This window comes from Chiloscyllium plagiosum, chromosome 34, assembly GCF_004010195.1.
Source record: "Chiloscyllium plagiosum isolate BGI_BamShark_2017 chromosome 34, ASM401019v2, whole genome shotgun sequence".
NCBI classification, from domain to species: Eukaryota; Metazoa; Chordata; class Chondrichthyes; order Orectolobiformes; family Hemiscylliidae; genus Chiloscyllium; species Chiloscyllium plagiosum.
The window spans coordinates 42745511-42768773 of record NC_057743.1 but is presented as its reverse complement, the minus strand read 5'-3'; the positions used below and the strand labels follow the sequence as shown (position 1 = coordinate 42768773).

At 45.1% G+C, this 23263-nt stretch overlaps 1 protein-coding gene across 1 annotated transcript; it reads right to left on the bottom strand.

The window, feature by feature from the left end:
• Positions 1-17314: 17314 nt before the first annotated feature.
• Positions 17315-19613, bottom strand: LOC122540156 (calcium/calmodulin-dependent protein kinase II inhibitor 1-like). Its single transcript, XM_043675468.1, has 2 exons — positions 19004-19613; positions 17315-18431 (listed from the first exon to the last, which is right to left on the bottom strand). Exons 1-2 carry the CDS (start codon positions 19164-19166, stop codon positions 18361-18363), a joined length of 234 nt encoding a protein of 77 aa, XP_043531403.1. The 5' UTR covers positions 19167-19613; the 3' UTR covers positions 17315-18360.
• Positions 19614-23263: the final 3650 nt, after the last annotated feature.

Below are 23263 nucleotides of genomic sequence, written 5' to 3'. Positions count from 1 at the left end.
CATATCCAGCTCCTTCCATGAAGGATCATACTCTATCATTTCCTCCACCTCTAGAAAGATCCACAGCGACAAACATGTTCCCCCTCTCCCCTCCCTTGTCACCTGTACCCTCTGTGGCACCTTGGTCTACTCCTGCATAACTCCTAACACCTCTTCACCTCCCCTCCTCTGACGCCTTCCTATGAAATCACAAAAGGTGCAACATTTATCTTTTCACATCTTCCCTCCTCACTGTCTGACACTCAAACTCATCTTCCAGGTGAAGCAGCATTTTTCCAGTACTTCGCTCAATGTAGTTTACTATACTCACTCTTCACAGAGTGGTCCACTCTATATTGGTGAGGCCAAGCACAGATTGGATGACCACTTGTGGAACACCTCTGCTGTAATTATAAGACTGACTCCAAACCTTCCAGCCACTTCCCATTTCATTACACCATCTTGCTCTCAGACATACTAACACTTATATCCAGGCCTGCTGCACTGTCCCGCTGAAGCTCACCAAAAGATGGATGAATACAGAACTCATCATTGAGTTCAAGAATTTCAGACCAGGAACACTGTCCTCCATTTTGATTACATCCTTCCCATCATATCCCCTCCCATCTCCCACTATCTTGTTTGCCGGGGTTTGCTTTCCATAGAGCTGACCTAACTTCTGCTATTAGCACCTACCAATAACACCTCTATCTCTCCTCTACCACCATTAGCACTTCCTTTGCTTTTTCCTCTGGCCATCTTCACCATCTGCTTCACTCACTCCTCCTCTTCTTTGTCAACATTATGAAAACCATCATTCTTCACCCTCTCCTTCATTTTCAAACAAGAATCATATCAGAGTTGCAACGTTAATTTTGCAACTCACTCCACAGATGCTGCCAGATCAGTTGAGTTGCTCCACCACTTTCAATTTTTATTTTACTCTCCCCACAAACCCCCATAACAGTCACCATTCTCTCATTGCACACTGGACAGATGGATCTCCAAACAAGAACTTTCTACAGTATTGGTCATACCATGTATAGTCGTCCCTCTACCCGGCCATCAGCCCAAATTATCCAGAACTGTAAAGAATCATACTATGACGTCTAGCCTTTCACCCATGCCCTGACCCCAAACAGGGAGAAGAACTTACTGCCGGCCCTGCACAATAAGACTTGTACTTATGTGAAAATTCAAAAATGTGTTGTGTGCTAAAATCCCTGTGATTGCCAGAAAACCCATCACCAGGGGAAGAGACAGACATCCATTTTGTGGGCTGCTTCCACACTGACACTCCAGTTTGGACTATTCTGCCCTTTGATCTATTTATTTCAATGATTAATTACTCAGGGCAGTAACTCAGCAATATTAAATACATCAGTTTCCTAATAGATCGGTAATACAATAACGCGTGGTAAAATCTAATGTAAATGTGACAGGTATTCCTGCAGTGCACCGGGGCCAATTTTATTCTGTGTGTATTTTACTTTTGATCTGGATTCTTTTTGACCAGAAACAGCATTAAAATAGTTTAAATCCAAAAGATAGAAACAATAGGGGATGAATTCACAATTTCCATTTATTGTTATGGGCTTCACAGGGTGTTGGTTGCTAAGGAAAGTTCAATGAGGCCATCAAAACTGCAGATTGTTAAATTGATCAGAGCTATCACATTCAATCACAGAGCTGCTCGCCATTGTCAAAGATTGGCAACACATTCAAAATTAATATGAGATGTGCAGCCCTTTGTGGATTGCTATTGATCTAATGTAATTATAGAAGATGCAGTCATTTATTGCCTTTTGTTTCAGAATAATGTCAGAGTTTGGTATTATACCTCTTTTTATGAGCTAGTTTAAAGCTTTCTAAGGGATCTTAAGACAATTACACAACACCATTATATAGTAAATCCATAGACTTTTACATTGGAAGTCTGGCAATTCATTCAGCAATGTTATCAGACAAACATACAAATTCAGAGCTGGAGTAGGCCATTCAGCCCCTTGAGCCTGTTCTGCTGTTCAATAAATCTGAAAACTCCACATTCCCACTTACCCGATGACCTTTCACCCTCTCGCTTATCAAAAATCTATCTGCCCCCACCTTAAAAATATTTACAGACTCTGCACCCACAAACTTCTGAGGGAGACAGTATTAAAGATGTAAAAGCCTCTGTATGAAAAATAATCACCTTATTTCTGTTTTAAATGTGTATCACTGATTTTAAATAGTGACCCCTAGTTCTAAATATTCCCACAACAGCAAGCATCTTCTTCACATTCATCTGGTCAACCCTCTCAGGTTCCTCTATCTTTCCTTCAGTCAGCTTTCTTTCACTGGAATGTTAGAGGCTGGGGGGGGGGTGACCTTCTTGAGGTTTATAAAATCATGAGGGGCGTTGATTGGGTAAATAGACAAGGTTTTTTTTCCCTGGAGTGGGGAAGTTTAGAACTAGAGGGTGTAGGTTTAGGGTAAGAGGGGAAAGATTTAAAAGGGACCTAAGGGGCAACTTTTTCACACAGAGGGTGGTGCAAATATGGAATGAGCTGCCGGAGGAAGTGGTGGAGGCTGGTACAATTACAGCATTTAAAAGGCATCTTTCCCTGGATGCTGCCTGACCTGCTGTGCTGTTCCAGCAATAAAGTTTCAACCAGGATATCTGGTCGGCATGGGCTAGTCGGACCGAAGGGTCTGTTTCTGTGCTGTACATCTCTATGACTGAGATGTCCCCCACCCATCCCAGTTATTAATCCAGTAAACCTTCTCTGAAATGTTTCCAATGTGTTTACATCTTTCTCCAAATAAGTAGAGCAATATATCTGAAAAAAAACTCTCTACTTCTGTGTTTAATTCCCCTTGTGACAAATGACTACATTCTATTAGCTTTCCTGATTCCTTGGTATTACCTGCAGACTAACCTTCTGCAATTTATGGGGTTCAGATAGTGTGGTGCTGGAAAGCGTAGCCAGTCAGGCAGCATCCGAGGAGCAGGAGAGTCAATGTTTTGAGCATAAACTCTTCTTCAGGATTGGGAGGGGTGAGGTTGCCAATCTACTGTGTCTGTTATTCTTCATGTGTTCTCCTCCACATTGGGGAGGCAGGACATCAGCTTGTGGAAAATTTCAGAAAACATCTCTGGGGCACACCACCCTGTGGCCAACCATTTCAACTCCCCCCTCCACCGCCCCCCCACCCACCTCACTCCGCCAAGAACATGCAAGTCCTGGGCCATCTCCACCACCAAATCCTAGCTACCTGATACCTGAAGGATGAATGCCTCATCTTCTGCCTTGGGACCCTCCAACCACTCAGAATCAAGGTCTATTTCACCAGTTTCCTCATTTCCCCTCCCCCCACCTTATCACAGATCCAACTCTCCAACTCAGCACCATCCCCTTGAACTGTCCTACCTGTCCATCTTCCTTCCCACTTATCCCCTCCACCCTCTGCTCAGACCTATCGCCATCACCCCCTCACCTTCATCTATCTATCGCATTCCTAGCTACCTTTGCCATAGCCCCACACCCCTTCCATTTATTTCTCAGCCCCCTTGGCCCCCACCACATTCCTGATGAAGAACTTGTGCTCGAAATGTTGACTTTCCTGCTCCTCGGATGCTGCCTGACCTGCTGTGCTTTTCCAGTGCCACACATTTTGATTCTGATCCCCAACATCTGCAGTCCTCACTTTTTCCTTCTGCAAATTATGCACAAGAACAACCAGATGTGTCTCCATCTCAGAGTCTGCGATCTATCACCAGTTAGATAACTTCAACATCTTCCATTAAAATGGACAAATTCTCACATTTTCCCACGTACCAGATCTTTGCTCACTCATTTAACCTATTTACACCCCTTTACACTTTTCTGATGTTCACTTCACAGTTAAGTTCCTATCTTTCAACTGTCTTTGGATTCACATATCGAAATCTAATTAAATCAAATATTGATAGCCAATCCCACACTATTTTGCTGAAGATGTGAGCTGAATTCTTGAACATTGTGGTCCAAGTACAAGGCGTTCATGATGAGATAAAATTACACTGGTGAAACAACTATATGTTTGCAATTTAAGGTGGTGTATGACTTGCACGACAGCTTGTGTTCTTGTGTATCTGATGCCCCTACCAGTCTCGGTGGTAGGTGTGATGTTGCTCTATTTCCTATACTGATTCTTGCATGATTACACTGCACATTTTTTGAATCCTTTCAAGTTTATTAATATGTCTCGCTCTGTAAGGATTCTATATACAGCTTGCTTACTCCAGCATTCAACAAACAAAAGTTTGGTAACATATAAATTTCACTTCATACCTCAGCCATGCCCTCTGCCTCGATTCATAAATCCCCTCATTGGTCTGCCTGAGACTCTACTTTCAAGGAGCTATGAACCTGCACTCCAAAGTCTCTTTGTTCAGCAACACTCCCTAGGATCTTACCATTAAGTGTATAGTACTGTTAAGATTTGCTTTTCCAAAATGCAACATCATGCATTTATGTAAATTAAATTCCACCTGCCACTCCTCAGCATTGGCCCATCTGATCAAGATCCCGTTGTACTCTGAGGTAACCTTCTTTGTTGTTCACAACACCTTCAATTTTGGTGTAATCTCACTAATTATACATCTTATGTTCACGTCCGAATCATTTATATAAATGGGAAGGCAGTGAAACTTTCCCAGCCTGATTCCTGGATGGGAGGAATGATATATGAGGAGAGATTAATTTGCTAGACTTTAGTAAAATGGGGGTAGGGGAGGGAAATCTCATTGAAATCTATAACTTCTAAAAGGACCAGACAGTGCAGAAGCAGGAGGAATCTTCCTTGGTTTACAGATATAGGGTAAACCATTTACAATTGAGCTGAAGATAAATTCCTTTACCCTAGAGAGTGATGAAGATGTGGAATTCACTGCCACAAACAATTGAGGCCAAAACACTGTACATTTTTAAGGAGTAGGATATGGCTCTTGAAGGCTAAAGAGATCAAAGGGTATGGGGGAGAAAGCAGAAACAGGAGACTGAGTTGGATGATCAGCCACGATCCTGTTGAATGGTCAAGCAGGGTCGAAGGTCCTGCCCCTGTTTTCCATATTTCTAAGTCAGTAGTGTGATAGAAACCCCAACCCCCCCCCCCACCCCAGCTACATGGATGCGTTCATCTCCAACAACACTCAAATTGAATATAGAATGTTCAGAGGGAGGTGAAAAAGAAAATAAGAAAATCAAAGAGAAGCAATTCCCATAATCACTTCCTATAGGCAAATGATTAATCATAAAGAAATACTTGCCTGTATATTTTTTTATGGCTGCCTAACATCTTAAAGCATTTTGCAGTCAATGAAGTGTCTAGTTAAAGTGTTGTCATTGTTATATTGTGGGAAATACAGCCATAATCTGACTAATATGTGACTTGTACAGCATAGATGGTGGACAGGGATTGGGGAGTCAGGAGGGAAGATACTCATGGCAGGACTCCTAGCCTCTGACCTGTTCTTCTAGCCATTGTGTTTATATGTCTAGTGAGAGAGATGGATTTGACTGAGACAAGGTGGGGGGGAGGGGAAATGAGGAAACTGGTGAAATCCGAGTTCATCCCTTGTGGTTGGAGGGTTCCTAGGTGGAAGATGAGGCGCTCTTCCTCCATATGTCTAGTCCAGTTCAGCTCATCTACTGTGCCCATTGCTCTCGATGTGGTCTCCTCTACATTGGGAAGACAGGACGCCAACTTGTGGAATGTTTCAGGGAACATCTCTGGGACACACTCACCAAACATTCCCACCCCCCTTGTGGTCAAGCACTTCAACTGCCCCTCCCACCCCGCCAAGGACATGTAAGTCCTGGGCCTCCTCCACCGCCAAATCCAAGCCACTGGATGCCTGTAGGAAGAATGTCCTATTTTCCTCCTTGGGACTCTCCAACCACACAGTATCAACGTCAATTTCACTCAGTTCCTTATCTCTCCTACCCCCCTCCTCATCCCAAATCCAACCCTCCAACTCGGCACCACCATCTTGAATTGTCCTACCTGTCCATCTTCCTACCCACCTATCAACTCCACCCTCCCCTCTGACCTATCACCATCAACCCCACTTTCACCCACCTATTGCCATCCCAGCTACCTTCCCCCCAGCCCTGTCCCACCTTCCTATTTATCTCTCAGCCTCCATCTTCACCCTGCCCCCCACATGCCTGATGAAGGGTTTATGTCTGAGACATCAAATCTCCATCTCCTCGGATGCTGCCTGACCTGCTGTGCTTTTCCAGCACCACACTTTTTGACTCTGATCTCCAGCATCTGCAGTCCTCACTTTCTCCTGATCTAGTTCAGCTTCTGATCAAATGTAATTCCCATGAAGTGGATGGAGGAGTGTTCAGCAATGACAATATCATTGAATATCAAGGGATGATGATTCGATTCTCTCTTGCTGGAAATGGCCATTATGGTATGGTGTGAATGTTATTTGCCACTTATCAGCCCAAGCCTGGATATTGTCCATTTCTTGCTGCTTTTGGGCATGGACTGCTTCAGTATCTGAGAAATCATGAATAGTGCTGAACATCATCAGTGAACATTCCCACATCCAGCTTTATGATGGAGGGAAGGTTATTGATGAAGCAGCTGAAGATGGTTGGGTCGAGGACACTACCCTGAGGAACTCCTGCAGAGTGTCCTGGAGCTGACCTGATTGACCTCCAACAATCACAACCATCTTCCCATGTGCTAGGTGTGATTTAATTTGATCTAATTTCAATCATTTAGGTTTATGTGTTTGTATTTTGAACTATTCAATGACAGGAGCAGTACAGATGAGCCAGATCATCCCTCAGGTCCTTCACAAAGTGCTGTTGATGGAACCTCAGCATGAAACTCTGATTGATCGGTTCTCTGAGCACCAAGCTGCCAACTGAATCCTGATTGCTCCTCTCCTGCCCATCTTCATCATCTTCACCAAAGGCTGGAAGTCAGCAGAGAAGGGCAGTCCCATTCTGACAAGAGTGCTAGTGATTCTGATGCCACTAAACTAAATGCAATCTACAATATCATTGGAAATATTAACAGATCAATTGTTTCATGCAGTGATGGAATTTTGAAGAACTGAATAGAAAATAAGAAATGAGAATTCCTCAATTTGAATTTCAGTTACCTCTGCAATTTCAAGAAGGAATTGGATATGGTTCTTTAGGCTAAAGAGATCGAAGGATACAGAGGGAAAACAGGAACTGGCTATGGGGTTGGTTGATCAGACAGGAACACAATGCTCCTGATGAAGGGTTTTTGCCCGAAACGTCGACTCTCCTGCTCCTCGGATGCTGCCTGATCTGCTGTGCATTTCCAGCACCACTCTAATCTAGAATCTGGTTTCCAGCATCTGCAGTCCTTGTTTTTGTCACAATGCTCCAAGGGTTGGATGCTCTTCCCCTGCTCCTACTGTATTTATGATGTTCTGGGAGTATAGAATGTAGAATTGACACTGGCACCTCCGCTGAACTGTTGTTCTGCCCTTTCTTTAAATGATTCCAGAATCGTTTTTCAAAATTGATTGGGGAGTTTTTGTAATGTCCAAGAAATAAAATCATTCTGCAGACCAGTTCCAACTGGGGATGATCTACTCGGTTATTTCATTTTCTGGATTAGTGGTGCTGGAAGAGCACAGCAGTTCAGGCAGCATCCGAGGATCAGCAAAATCGACGTTTTGGGCAAAAGCCCTTCATCAGGAATAAAGGCAGAGAGCCTAAAGTGTGGAGAGATAAGTGAGAGGAGGGTGGGGGTGGGGAGAAAGTAGCATAGAGTACAATAGGTGAGTGGGGGAGGGGATGAAGGTGATAGGTCAGGGACGAGAGGGTGGAGTGGATAGGTGGAAAAGAAGATAGGCAGGTAGGACAAGTCATGGGGACAGTGCTGAGCTGGAAGTTTGGAACTAGGGTGAGGTGGGAGAAGGGGAAATGAGGAAACTGTTGAAGTCCACATTGATGCCCTGGGGTTGAAGTGTTCCGAGGCAGAAGATGAGGCGTTCTTCCTCCAGGCGTCTGGTGGTGAGGGAGCGGCAGTGAAGGAGGCCCAGGACCTCCATGTCCTTGGCAGAGTGGGAGGGGGAGTTGAAATGTTGGGCCACGGGGCGGTGGGGTTGATTGGTGCGGGTGTCCCAGAGATGTTCCCTAAAGCGCTCTGCTCGGAGGTGTCCAGTCTCCTCAATGTGGAGAAGACCGCATCGGGAGCAACGGATACAATAAATGATATTGGTGGATGTGCAGGTAAAACTTTGATGGATGTGGAAGGCTCCTTTAGGGCCTGTGGCATCTTGCTGTCTTCAAATTGTTTACCATGAACCGAGCGACTGCCGATCCAATGTGGTTCATTGGCAGGAAAGCAGCTGCAGATATTGAGAGCTGTGAATCGGGCCGTGTGGAAAATAGATCGATGTAGCCTCTGTATTGTTGCTGGGGTTGGAATGTAGTGAGCCGGGAGCAGATCAATAGGATCGAGCCCCGAGGGATCTACCTCAGTGTGAGCCGCTGACAGCTCGCTTTGCTATAACAACACATGGGGCCCTACAGTTTGTTTATATCAAATTTTCACAATTTACCGACTCGTACATAATCCATCAAAAGTTCGTCAAAGGCAGAACCTTATTTTGCATTTCTCGGTGTAATTGCAACTCTGAGTAATTTATGTTAATTTGATGGTTAATGTAATAGCTTTTGCCCATCAATGTTTCATGAGTGTACCAAGATCAAATGAAATTGTGTGCAATGCATTTTGATCCTAACGATTTTAGACGGAGACCCAGTAAACAGGTTTCTGTATAGACTGCATTGACTGTAGCAAGACGCGCCAATGTAAAGTTCATCTTCCGCTAACGCGACTAAGGTGTTTCACATCATTTCAACCGGAAAACAGAGAGAAACCAATCGCCAAGAAACCTTATGAAATCAGAACCTGTATGAAGACAGAGCAATTGATAGAAATCGTAAATAAAGATTTGTTTAAATATTCAGGTGTAATCCCGGTTTGGCTGTGATTTCCTTGCAATTTTACACACATGGTTTTCAAAATGAAAATCACTCTATTTACATCAGAAGGAGTTCATTAATCTTGTGATAAAAGGCAGTTTATCTCTGCAAGCTCCCTCCATAAGAAAAAATCTATCTCTTGGCAGACCACATCCCTTTGCAGACCTTCACATGGATCGAAATTATTTGGAGAGGAGCAGTTGAGGACTCTGGGTCAGTGTACTCAATCCAGTTTAGAAGGAACATTCAAATTTACAGAATTCTAAGAGGCCTGGATAGAGTGAAGGCAGAGAAGATGTTTCCACAAGTCAGAGAGACCAGGACCCTCAGAGGAGGTGCCAGATCAGACCCCAGGACACCAACCCATATTGGTTCAAAGTTTGTAGTAGGTGCAGAACGAAGAATAGTTCATTTACAAGATCACACTTAAATATGTTCAATTAATCTCCCCGGAACATGTTCAATTAATTTGCCTCTGAACCCAAGGCCCCATCATGGAACACCAGGCTATTGTGTCCACAAGAGTCACTGAACTCATTTTAATTTGATGATCTCCTCTCTACCCCCACTGCCTCCAATCTCACAGACCTCCAACCCCACACTGCCTTCTCCTACCTCCAACATCCACAAACAGGATTGTCCAGGCAGACCCATTGTTTTTGCCTGCCCCTAGGCAACAGAGCCCATCATTTCCTACCTCAACTCAATTGTTTCTTCCCTCATCCAGTCTGTTCCCACTTACATCTGCGATTAATCTCACTCTCTACATCAGTTTCAGAATTGTCAGTTTGTGGGCTCCAGCCAGCTTCTCTTTACCGTGGATGTGCAATCCCCTTCACACACACACACACACACACACACACCATCAGGGCTCTCCACTTCTACCTGGTGCAAGGCCGGAACCATCCCCACCCACCCCACCCTCCTCCGCCCAGCCAATCTTGTCCTCGCTCTGAACAATTTCTCTTTGATTCGTCTCACTTTCTTCAAGTCAAAGAGGTGGCCATGGGTGTCCACATGTGCCTCACTTATGCCTGTCTCTTTGTGGGGTACATGGGACATTCCTTGTTCCATTCATACTCCATCCCCCACAAATCTTCCCCAGTGCATGAATGACATTATCGGTGTTATTACCCTCTCTTGTCATGAGAAATTATCTATTCCAATTTCCACCATGCTCTCACCTTCACTCGGTCCATCTCTGACTCCTCCCTTCCCCGATTCCATTTCTGGGGACTATCTACTACAAACCCACTGACTCTCACAGTTATCTTGACTACAAATCCTCACACCCTGCTTCCTATAAAGACTCCATTCCACTTTCTCCGTTCCTCCATCTCATTAGCATCTGTTTTGATGATGCAAACTTCAACAAGGAGATGTCCAAATTGTCCACCTTCTTCCTCAACCAAGGATTCTGGTTGTTGACAGGACCCTCCGCCGTTGACAGGACCCTCAGCTGGGTCAAACCTATCTCCCACACTTCAGCTATGATGCCCCTGCCCCCTTCCCTCCCACAAGAGCAATAGGGTCCTCCTCATCCTCACCTATCATCCCACCAGCATCCACGTCAAAAGGATCATTAGCTCCCATTTCCCCCATCTGCATTGGTATGCCACCATCGGGCACATATTCCACTCCCCTCCCTTGTCAGCTTTCCACAGGGACCATTACCTCCAGGAAAGCTTGTTCACTCCTCCTCTATTCCCAACAACTCCCCATAGCATCATGGCACCTTACCCTGCAATTCCAGAAGGTGTAATACTTGCCCATTTATTTCCTCCTTCCTGACTATCCAAGGCACCAGAGACACCTTCTAGGTGAAGGAGCGATTTACCTGCGCTTCACTCAATCTTGTCTCCTGTATTTTCTGCTCACATTGTGATCTCCTCTACAGTGGGGAGAGGATGCACAGACTGGGAAATGTTCTGTCTGCAGAAATGACCCTGAGCCTCTGGTTGCCTGCCACTTCAACTCAACACCGTGTTCCCCAGCCTTGATATCTTTTCCTATGTCTTTAGCCCAACTTCCCCCCATCCCCCACCCCCCACCCCCACAACAGGCCTCACCATCATGTGGGCTGCTACCAGGCGCAACCCATTTTCAGCTACTAATGGTCCCCATTAGCAGCTATTCATTTTCCCCAGGCTGACTTTTACCTATTTCTTCATCTGATTAACTGTCTTCTCTCTCTCTCTGGGCCCCATCGCCCCCCATCATTTACTCCTTTCCCCTCTCCCTAATCCATCTTCAGCAACTATACCAACCATTTCTGAGCCACAATCAGTTCGGAAGTGGGGATACTGGACTCAAAATGTTAGCTCTGCTTTCTCTTCACAGATGCTGCCAGACCTGCTGAGCCTTACCAGCAATTTTTGGTTTTGTTGTTTTAAATCTTAAATTTCTTTTTGTGAAATGCTAACATAATGGTAATATAAATGGCCTAGTAATCCAGACATCAAGATTAATGATTAGGGCAATTCATTTAAATCCAGAAGCCGAACATTATAAATACAATGAATTAGCATAATCTAATTCAATTAATATTTCGGCATCAAATTATTAGATTGCTGTTAAAAAAACCCATAAAATCTGCAGTCCTTGTTCAGTCTTTCCTGAATATGACTCGAGACTCAGAGGACTAAGGTTACTTAGAAGTAGCCCTAGCAAAGTACCCAAACCACAGCAGAAAAATAAAATAGAAGTAAAACCAAAAATTATGATTGACCAAAATGCTGAAATTACAATGGCACACTATGTCCAATTAAACCTGAAAACCCTCTTCATTAAGACCTAGGAACTTTCCTGTAGACTAGCCAATCAACATTCTGTCATTACCAAATCATACCTTGTAGTTGTGCCCCAAACTGCATATGGAGTGTGTAAATCTAATGAGCACCAATGTTACGAAGGCCAAATTCTAGGAATGTGTATGAGATGGTTTTCTAGAGTATATCCTGAGAAGCCAACTAGAAAACAGACTATTTTGGATTTGTATTATACAATGAGAATGAACTAATCTATAATCTTGTTGTAAAATAATCTTTGTGGAAGTGTGACCGTGATTTGTTGTCAAGTTTGATACTGATGTAATCCAATCTGAAACTAGAGTCCAAAATCAAAAACAAAAGTAATTATGATGTAAGAGGAGAAAGTTGGCTGTCGTGGATTGAAAAAATACATTAAAAGGTATAATAGTGTTTAGTAGAATAGGATCCCATATTTAAGTAATTCATATGTGGTTTCCAACAAACATTCTTTCATTTAAGTCACAAAATCCCAACAAGAAAAGCAAATCAAAACAAGTTGAAGATTTTATTAAATCTAAGGCAGGAGATTTATACAGTTGCCAAAACCTAATAAACCCAAGAATTATGAGCAAATTAGAATTCATCAAAAGGCGGACCAAGAAACTGATGATGGGGGGAAGTATTTGAATGTAAGCTGGCAAAATACACAAAATAGACTGCAAAAGTATCTATAGGAGTGCAGACTGGAAAATATCATCAACGGCAAATGTAGGTATATTACAAACACAGACAAAATACTTTATCATGCTAAATTGAGAAATGGCAGGTAAGTTAAAGAATTTTTTGCCTGTCTTCATAGGGAAAGATACAGGAAATCACACAAATAATAGATGCAAGAGATAAGTAAGAATGAAGAATAGAAAGAAATTACTATTATTGAAAAGTAACATCTAGAAAGTACTGGGGCTGAATATTGACAAATCCCTGGAACCTGACAATGTACAAGTAGAATATTGATAGCGGTGGCTACAGTGATAGTGGATGCATTCATAGTCTGGTTTCAAAATTCTAAAGATTCTGAAATGATGCCCATAGATTGGGAGGTTGTAAATGTAACCCCACTGTTTACGAAAGGGAGGAAAGAGAAAATGGACAGCTCCAAATCTGGATCAGTTCAGTTCCAATGACATTCAAGAAGCTTAACATTATCCAGGTTAAAGCAGTTTGCTTGACTGACACCATGCTCCCTTCAGCACCAGTGCAAAGTGACAACAGTCTGTGTCATTAACAAGGTGCAACTTACCCAGACTCCTTCAACAGTACCTTCTAAAACCACAACCTCTGCCACCTAGAAGGACAAGGACAGCAGATACATGGGGACACCACCATATGCAACTGCCCACCCAAGCCACTCATCATCCTGACTTTGAATCATGTCACTGTTCCTTCACTGTCACTAGGTTAAAATCTGTGAGCTCTCAGACAGCACTGTCAAAGTACCTAAACCTCATTGATTGTTTCAGAAGACAGCCACCAGCTGTGGCCTTGCCGGGGATGCTGTCATTGCAAGATTGATATCCTTGTCTTTAAGGGAGTCCTTTTTTTGATATTTTGGGGATTACATTACATTCGAGCTTTAGCGTTCACCTTTGGTCCACCAATCAGAAACGTTTGCCCCCTTTGCACCCTCTGAAGCGATCAGTCAGTGATGCTCACTCAGAGCTTTCCTTCCGATGGTAATAATAGCCAGGAGTATAACTGCATTCTGTGCTGGGAAGGCACAGCTTGGTGCTGACAGTATAACTATAGCTTTATCGAGGTTACTAAGTTCAATATATTGGAAGCACGTTTTTTTGGTGACAGAAATGTTTTAAAACACACCATTTTATTTGTCTGGAAGGAGTTGCATGAGCCATCTTTTTTGCTTGAAAACTGTGATTGAAATTGTTTGGGTTTTTCAATCGCTCAGCATCTCAACCAGTTCAATGCCATTTCAGAAGTTCCTAATGTCCCTGTCTCTAGTTGTGGAATTCACACAAACAGTAACATTTCTTCGTCAGCGCCGGGACTGTGCACATTTGTACAATCCATCAAACTCTCGACATTGACCTCCAGCTGTCAGTGCGACTCCCGTTATTGTAAATGCGATGATGTTCCAATGCTCACCCCGTGCATGGCCACCCCGTCTTCAGCAATGACGGACTCAGGGCGGTGTGGAAACACTGTCCAGTGCCCCTCCTAGTTCCGGGGGTGGGGTGGGAACAGGGGTGCGGGGAGATCCAGGAGGGTCGCGGTGGGGGAGATCCAGAGGGGTGCGGGAGGGGATGGAGGATCCAGGGGTGACTCCAGGTGTCTAGGGGGATCGGGAGGTCTGGGGGTCCCGGGAATGTTCAGGTGAATGAGAGAAGGTCCCGGGATGGCGACGGTACTGGAAGGGACGGGGGCCAAGAGGCTCTGGGAGTGAGGGACCCGGGGGAATTCAGATGGCGCCTGGGGAATGCAGAGGTGAGGGGTACTCCAGGAGGGTCCGGTGTAAATATAACGGGGTGGTGGGTGTGTCGGAGTAATCGAGAAGGTGTCCCGGGGCTGGGTAAAGAATAATGGAGTGATCACATAGTACAGCAGGGTCAAAGGACCGAAGGGCCTACTCCCACGTCTAATTCACATGTCCCTGTGCATGGAGGAGTCTCCCAGGCCGTTCTGTTCTCTAAAGGTACCCAGGGAAGACAATCCGCCCGATCACGGTGTTGCACAGTGAAAGGGAGAGCTGCGTGAAGACTTCAGTCTCCGGGCGCTTTCGGCCCAGTTCCTACACTCGCTATTTCTCCCATTAAGACAAAACTTTGCCTGAATCCAGGAATCACTCCCACCTGGTCTGCACCAAAAACAATCGGGCAAGGAAATTTGGGGAAGGGCCTATGATGTGCTTCAGACTAATGAAGGATGGTGTTTTTAATCATTTAAAATCCCGCCTGCCCCGAAAGGTTCCTGATGAAGGGTTGTTGTGTCGATTTTCCTGCTCCTCAGATGCTGCCTGACCTACTGTGCTTTTCCAGCACCACACTCTCGACTCTGACCTCCAGCATCTGCAATCCTCACTTTCGCCCTGTCCCGAAGGGTCACTGACCCAGAACATGAACTCTGTTTCTCTGTCCACAGTTACTGCTAGAACCTGCTGAGTTACTCCAGCATTTTCTGTTACTTTTTCGGATTTCTTGTATCTCTGTGTTGGGTTTGTACTGTTTTTTTTAACAGAAATGGAAAGTTCTGACTGTCGACTCTGGACCTTGGTGGATGTGTCACTGCACCGAGTCAACGTGATCCAGAATGTAGTGACAGGCTGATGGAGCTGCTGCTGTTTGCATTGATTTAATTTAAGCAGATATCGATCACGTGTCTTCCATGGAGCAAATCGTTGAAAGATGCCCCATTATTTGTGCCGAGTATTTATCAGTTCAGCCTGGATTACATTTGGACATGTCACATTTCATTGCGCTGAGGCGGCTGAGCTGGAGCTGCAGGAGCTCTGCTCTCTCCACATCACCACGTCCACCCCAGCACTGCAGGCATCCCGGGAAGGTGTTCTCAAGGGCAATTAGGGTCACACGATAAATGCTGGCCTTGCCAGCGATATCCCTTTCCAAACAGAATTTGCTTTTAATATCCACTTAAAGGTGACCATTGAAAAACGGTGAATAAAGTGTGTGTTCTCTCATTTGGGAAGGTTAACGCGCTGGGCCGCCCGGTGATGATGGCCGGGAAAAGCATTGTCTCGGAATTACTTCCCTTTGGATTAGAACAGACAATACCCCATAGCTGGTGTGGACAGAAACAAACTGGAACTGTTAGTGAGCATAATGTAAGCAGGTACTGGTGTGAATCGAAATTAATTTCGATTTATTATAACATTCGGTCCCGGTTGACATTAAATCCACAGGAAGAATAGCCACTGACGCTTTGTGATAATGCAGAATATAATCCCAAATATAATCCCATAACTCCCCCCATCTAAACTTCATTCTAGAAACAGTGGGGGTTTGAATTAAGATTTCCAAATTCTCCGTTGTCACAACTCGTAACGACACCCCCCTCCCCAGACCATTTCAGCAAAACCAGATCTAAACACTCGACAGCCCTGAACATTTCCAACAACCTCTTTCTAAACGGATGATTCTAGAATCCTCCCAGCACCTGAATGTATTCACAAATAGCAAACCCACTCTGAAGAAGAGTCACTGGACTCGAAGCGTTAACTGCTTCTCTCTCCACAGATTGCTGACAGACCTGCTGAGCTTCTCCAGCCATTTCTGGTTTTGTTTTGGATGTCCAGCACGCGGGGGTCGCTGGTTTTACTTTACTGTTACATTAATAACAGGTCACTAACCCATCTTTGTATCTGTTTCTCACCCCCACCCGGGGTTCCCACAATCCGCGCCGTTTATCAGGGACAGCACGGGTGGATTTAATAAACCGAGCACGTGTCCCGGATTATTGTGGATTCAACAAATCCAAACAGCACTGACCTTCCAATCTTTCAGATCAAATGACAAAATGAATCTGCATTCAATCGAGGTCACACTTTCACTTTAAGAGGTGATTGAATCTGTCACTGGTAATTTTTGTCTCAAATAATCATTCTCTAACTTCACCCGAAACTGCATTCCCCAACCTCATTGTAACATAGAGAGATGTTTTGATTCAGTGTTCCTCTTGCTTGCAGCAAACGTGAGCTGCAGCGAGTACTCTGGGGACAAATGCACATTTATAGATTCCGAACTTCCAACATAAACTGTTTTTGTAAACATGGTTAAAAACAAAACGTGAGAAAGATACTCTCTAGGTTTTGTGACACATTCGCCCCTCTCTGCCACAGGTAGATGCTCTGCTAAACATTAACTAGTGGCAGTTTACCAGCCCCACCCACACATCCATCTCATCTTCACAGCCTCGAACTAATGGGATGGTGATAAAGGATAATGACAGAGATCAGAAACATCTCGCTCACATTCGGGCAGCCCAGAGGATTATATTATTCAAACATAAATCATTATTCAAACAACCCGTGGAGATTAACACCGTTTGTTGCAGTGTCAATGAAAACAGGTTTTAGTTCACAATACACATTCCTTTCTGTCTGAGGAACTGCTTGGGCAAGGAATTAAAATGCCAACAAACAGGTCTGCGTTGGAACACTGACGTATTCTAAAGCTGTAAAGTGTATTGGAAGTCTGCCTGGGCGGTTTGGGGAACAGTTTATTTCACAGCCCTTTTGGTTTGCTGCCAAGGTTTAATGTGACACTTTAACCGCTACCCGATCGAATTGATCTAAAGCAGCACACTCTCCTACTCTCCGAGCCTCGTGTTACAGCTTATCTGTACAACTTCAGTGAATTCCTTTCTCGAAAGATTTCTAGTCAAAGCAACTGATTGCAGTAGGATCGAACGATTAATGACCTATTCGGTAATCCGATCAATATGATTGGAAGCCCAGTAACTTTCCGTAAAATTCCCAAAGCCAGTAATATTTAGCAAACTTAATGACAGAGAGAGAGAGAGAGAGACGATAGAGAGCTTTGACCTTTGACCTTTTATTAATAGTTTGCAGAATAGCCCTGTGGAGGACAGAGGTGCAACAGATATTTATAGATTCAATTCAGAAAAAAATCTTGAGGTCTGTCATTCAAAGTTGCAGACAAGATCTATAGTTATTTATTGACGGCCTCACATACTGTCATGCATAACAAGAAATTCACCAAAGAAGAATTTAGTCCTTTAACATAAAAAAATGGCAGCCAAGTAGCGTTACTGAATACATTCACAGAGAGCAGAAAGAAACTGGTTGCCTTTTTTTGGCGTTCTCAAGATATTTGGCACTATCGTGATGATGCTTCATACAATATAGAAAGTATATTACTGCCACGATAACAAAACATCTTCTATCGATCTCACTGTAGGATACATTATGGTTTATAAATCCGAAAATAGGGAAGATCTCACTTCCAACGCAGCAGGCCGCAGTAAATTGCAATAAGAAATCAAACCAAGCTGCACACACGTTTGAGCTCAAAATGAAACAATATTTCTCCATTCCTAGAAAATATGTTTTTGTCTTAAACAATTCCCAACACTGCAATAAAGGAGAATAAAAATAATATTTTACATCCAAAGTGCACAGAATTACAGTATTTGCGAGATAATGTAAACAAGGTGCTCCATTCATAACAAGATAGCTGCTGGCAAGACAATACAAAGGTTTGATCGATAGACAGTATGTGCTTGCTCCATCGTTCTCCCGCTCCGTTTCCGGCTTGCCCTGACATCTGCACATTCCATGTTGCTCTGAGCGGTCAAGAACAATTCATTCTTGCACATGGCCTTGGAAGGTTCAATTTTGGACCAACATTCCTCACTCCTTAACTCACTCTCGGGCCTGGCCTCACACCTTGCCTCCCAGCGTCAGATACAATAGTTTGTTTGTTTTTTAGCATTGTGTATCACAGCTTTTATAAGAAAAGGTTAGTTCTGCGTCTCAAAGTGCTTTTCTCGCCAACGAAAAGGTGGGACTTGTTTGAATTTGTGTGTGTGTTGTTGATCGACACAATATTTCGGCATTTTTAAACACCCGGAGGGGACTTGTCGTTCATATTTTTCAGCACATCATCAATTCTATCATCTTCGATGACCACTGCAATGCAGAAAAAAAATCATGGTCTCTTTTAAAAAAACGAGTCTAGTTACTGTTCAGAGGCAGAGGGAAACATGACAATTAAACTGACACCAAGTAGAGGCAGCAACTGGGAATCTGAGGTGGAACAGCTACTTTCATTCAGTTTACACGTGAAAAATATGAAAGGCGTTGGTAGCGGATTACAATCACACAATCTCACACTCACACAATCAAACTCCACAGACACACATCCACACAAACACACACACACCCACACACAGACACAAATCCACCCACACACACATAGACAGACACACATCCACAAACATTCAACGCAAAATGATTTGCTGCAGAATGAAAAGCGATCGAGGAATTCACCGTTTGAAGTAAGTCTCCCCCCAATAAAACAAACCCCAGAAATTAGCCCGCAAAGTGCAGGTCACTGCATTATTGAAATATTGACTCTAGACAGAACAATGCCATTCCCATGGGTTGACAATAATTTAAAAAAAAACAAGAATTGAAGATGTCTTAAATCCCAGGGGGGCAGTGAGCTGCCTGGATCCTGAGATAATCCAACCCTCACTTACCTCGCTTGCTTCTCCCAATCTGACCCAGTTTGGGTGCCCGTTTGTTCTGGCCTGCTCCGAAGTAGTTGTTGGTGTCCTGCAGGCGGCAGGTGAAGGAGATCTGACCCACCTCTTCACCATAATGCGCAATCTTCTCTTCGTTGTAAGGTAGGACCTGGGACATGGCGGCCAGGAGCAAGTAGAGAGCCGGGGCTTACGGAGCTGCAGACACGGTCTCTAGCCCAGGATGAGCTCTCCGGGCACCTTCAGCGAAGCCCCTTCCCCCTGGACAGAGTACCCGGCCAATCCTGCTGTCTCCGGGCTTCGGGTTCTCTGGCAGTGGCGGTGAACTCCAGCTGCTCCAGGCTGGTTGCAGACAGAGAGCGAGAGAGAGGAGAGAGAGAGAGAGAGCGAGAGAGAGCGAGAGAGAGGAGAGAGAGAGGAGAGAGAGAGAGGAGAGAGAGAGGAGAGAGAGAGGAGAGACAGAGAGATCTCATTCGCACGTCACCGTGCTGGAGTCTTCCTGTGCGGCAGCGGCGACCGCCCCCGGCCCGAGTGTGGGGGGAGGGGGGTTAGCTCTCGCTCACTGTATCTGTCTGTCTGTCACTCTCCTTCTCTCTCTCTCTGTGCCTGGCTGTTTCACTCACTCTCTCTCCCTCTCTCTCTGTGCCTGGCTGTTTCTCTCTCTCCCTCTCTCTCTCTGTACCTGGGTGTCTCACCCTCTCTCCCTCTCTGTGCCTGGCTGTTTCTCTCTCTCCCTCTCTCTCTCTGTACCCGGGTTTAGTTCTCTCTCTCTCTGTACTCGGGTTTAGTTCTCTCTCTCTCTCTTCTCTCTGTGCCTGGCTGTTTCTCTCTCTCTCTCTCTGTGCCTGGCTGTTTCTCTCTCTCTCTCTCTGTGCCTGGCTGTTTCTCTCTCTCTCTCTCTGTGCCTGGCTGTTTCTCTCTCTCTCTCTCTCTGTGCCTGGCTGTTTCTCTCTCTCTCTCTCTCTGTGCCTGGCTGTTTCTCTCTCTCTCTCTCTCTGTGCCTGGCTGTTTCTCTCTCTCTCTCTCTCTGTGCCTGGCTGTTTCTCTCTCTCTCTCTCTCTGTGCCTGGCTGTTTCTCTCTCTCTCTCTCTCTGTGCCTGGCTGTTTCTCTCTCTCTCTCTCTCTGTGCCTGGCTGTTTCTCTCTCTCTCTCTCTCTGTGCCTGGCTGTTTCTCTCTCTCTCTCTCTCTGTGCCTGGCTGTTTCTCTCTCTCTCTCTCTCTGTGCCTGGCTGTTTCTCTCTCTCTCTCTCTCTGTGCCTGGCTGTTTCTCTCTCTCTCTCTCTCTGTGCCTGGCTGTTTCTCTCTCTCTCTCTCTCTGTGCCTGGCTGTTTCTCTCTCTCTCTCTCTCTGTGCCTGGCTGTTTCTCTCTCTCTCTCTCTCTGTGCCTGGCTGTTTCTCTCTCTCTCTCTCTCTGTGCCTGGCTGTCTCTCTCTCTCTCTCTCTGTGCCTGGCTGTTTCTCTCTCTCTCTCTCTGTGCCTGGCTGTTTCTCTCTCTCTCTGTGCCTGGCTGTTTCTCTCTCGCTCTCTCTGTGCCTGGCTGTTTCTCTCTCTCTCTCTGTGCCTGGCTGTTTCTCTCTCTCTCTCTCTCTGTGCCTGGCTGTTTCTCTCTCTCTCTCTCTGTGCCTGGCTGTTTCACTGTGTCTCTGTCTCTGTGTTTCTTTGTGCCTCTGGTTCGCTGACGCTCTCTTTATGTCTCCGTCCTCCTCCTCCTCTTCTCCCTCTCTCTGTGGGGAAAGGGTCCTCCCGCCCCCTGTTTTACTGAATAACCCGGACGGGTGCTGCCCGGGGGGAGTAAGTGAGAGGAGTTGCCCCGCTCAGTGGCTCCGAGCCCCGGGCAGTTGCGGGCAGATCCCCCCGGGGGGAGCGCGCTGCCTTCGCCTATTGGGGGCGGAAACCTGGCCGACGGAAATGATTGAAACTTCAGAGCTAGGGGCAGGTTCGAATTCCCACCTCCCTGTGTCAGAGCTCAGGAACCCGAGCTGGTTCCAGGATCATTCTTTACAAAAATCCCCAGGAAGCAGTTAGTCTGAAAAGTGCAGAGACCTGGGAAGTAGCGGAGAGGAATGGGCAGGGGGAAGAGAGCCTGATGCGGGTGGAAACAGCTTTCTCACAGGTTTACCCACTGTCCCCAAACATTAAAGATGAAAACCTTGCTGCTAACGGTGTGAATGGAACCTTTGTGCCCAAAACAGACTCACCTGCTCATTTATTAAAACTCGGGCAAATCCTGTAATTGGTTAGAAATTGGGGGACCCCGAATCTCTCCGTTTGGTTTAAAGCTGGAGACTTCACCCAGAAATATTGACCCCCCCCCATTCCCCCCTCCGGCCTTTGCCTTTCCCCAGAGCAGGGGCTCAGGCCGCTGACTTGCACTAGCCCCTTGTTCCTCCCTCTCTGTCTGCCGGGGACCACCCCTTGAGCTCTGAACGAGCTGTAAACATCAACAGCTTAACCCCATCCGGATCACCAAGGAACGGCATGGGGAAAGCCGGCACCAGGCCATTCTCCATCCTAGCCCGATCGGTCTGAGCCCAATTGCAAATTCCAGGCATCCCCCTCCCCATAAAAGCAAATTACTGCGGATGCTGGAATCTGAAACCAAATCAGTTTTGACGAAGGGTCAGTTAGACTCGAAACGGCAGCTCTTTTCTCTCCTTACAGATGCTGCCAGACCTGCTGAGATTTTCCAGCATTTTCTCTTTTGGTTTCAGATCCCCTCCCCATCCCCAGCTCCCAGCTCCCAGCACAGCATCGGGATCTGCTCCGGCCTTTTAACAGGACAGCAAAGCAATTCGCGCCTCTCCTGAAGATGCGTCGAGGCCGAAATGGAACAGAGGCAGGAGACCCCTGACTGGAGCCAGGGGCGTCTCCAGGGGCTGGGGGCTGGGGCGTGGGAGGGGTGGAGACCACTCACACCATGGGCCAGGCTGGAACCTCACTTTGACCACAGGGGAACAGCAGCAGCACCGGCGACAGACACTCGGTGAACGGACTGCTAACAAAGTCATAATTCTTTGTCCCCAAGTATCCCTGAGAGGGAAATGGTTAAAGGAGGAATTGCAAAGTCCATCAGCACCCTACCGTCTTTGGGAGGGAAAATTTCATCCAGGGATCTTTAATATTCATTGTTGCTGCTTTATTTGCAAAAATAATTATCCTCTTTCCAACAAGGAATACACACTGACTTCAAAAGGAGAATACAGTTGGTCACTGAAATTATTCATTTCCAGATACAGTATATATAATAGATCTGTTTATTTCCATATATATTATACATCTGTTCAGTTCCATATACATATTATAGATCTATTCAGTTCCATATGTATATACAAAGATCTGTTTAAATGTATGCTCTGCATTTGTTCTTTTTTCATTAATACATTGAAAAGTAATCACAACAGAGGAATTTAATGAGCTTCCAAATCTGTACTACCTATAGCTATTCTCTGACACTCTTTATTCCTTTACTCTCTCAACCTCACATAGAATCTTCAACACTTTTCCAAAACCCCATTGCAAGACTAACCTCACCCTTACTCCCTACAGTGTTTCAGTGTAACTCTCATGGACAGTCTTCTTCCCACCTTAACCCAACCTGAACTGTTTGGACACACCAACCAAACCCAAGTCTCATCATCCTCCCAAACTAACCCAGTTCCATTGTTCTCCTGACTGATCCTTGTCCCAGCAACTGCAAGTCTCCTAATCAAACTCAAGCTCCTACTGAAATATTTGTCAATAATCAGGTTATGGTTAATGGTCACGTGGAAATCTAGAGTGTAAATTTCATTGACATTCAGAACAGTCTTGGTCATGGTGATGTGAAGTGATTTCAGACCCTCTTTTTCAAATACAGTTGGACTGCAATCCCATCTGGAATGATTGCTCAGAAGTTTCCTTGCTGCCCATGAAAAGTTTTCACATCCATGTTTGATAAATTGACATCTAATAGTTTTTGATAAGCATACCCAAATGCCAAGCAATGGAAAATGACACACTGGATCTGGTGGTGTTGGCAGCAGAGATTTGGATGTTTTTTCCTGTTGCCTTTAGCACAGCTTTAGTGACATAATAAAGAGATGCTCAACTGTACTAACACTAAGAGTGCTAATGCAGCTACAGGAATGTTACTGTATGAGTGATCGCCATAGATCTCAATATAAAAGTAGATTTACACTTGCACTTTGGAGGAGTATAACGGGATCTTGATCAGATGAGCCAATGGGCTGAGGAGTAGCAGATGGAGTTTAATTTAGG

Excerpts from the sequence above, each read along its gene's own strand:
- LOC122540156 (XM_043675468.1), bottom strand. The coding sequence starts at position 19,166 with ATGTCCCAGGTCCTACCTTACAACGAAGAGAAGATTGCGCATTATGGT. Across the intron at positions 18,432-19,003 it reads GATTGGGAGAAGCAAGCGAG|TGGTCATCGAAGATGATAGA; the intron begins GTAAGTGAGGGT and ends TCTGCATTGCAG.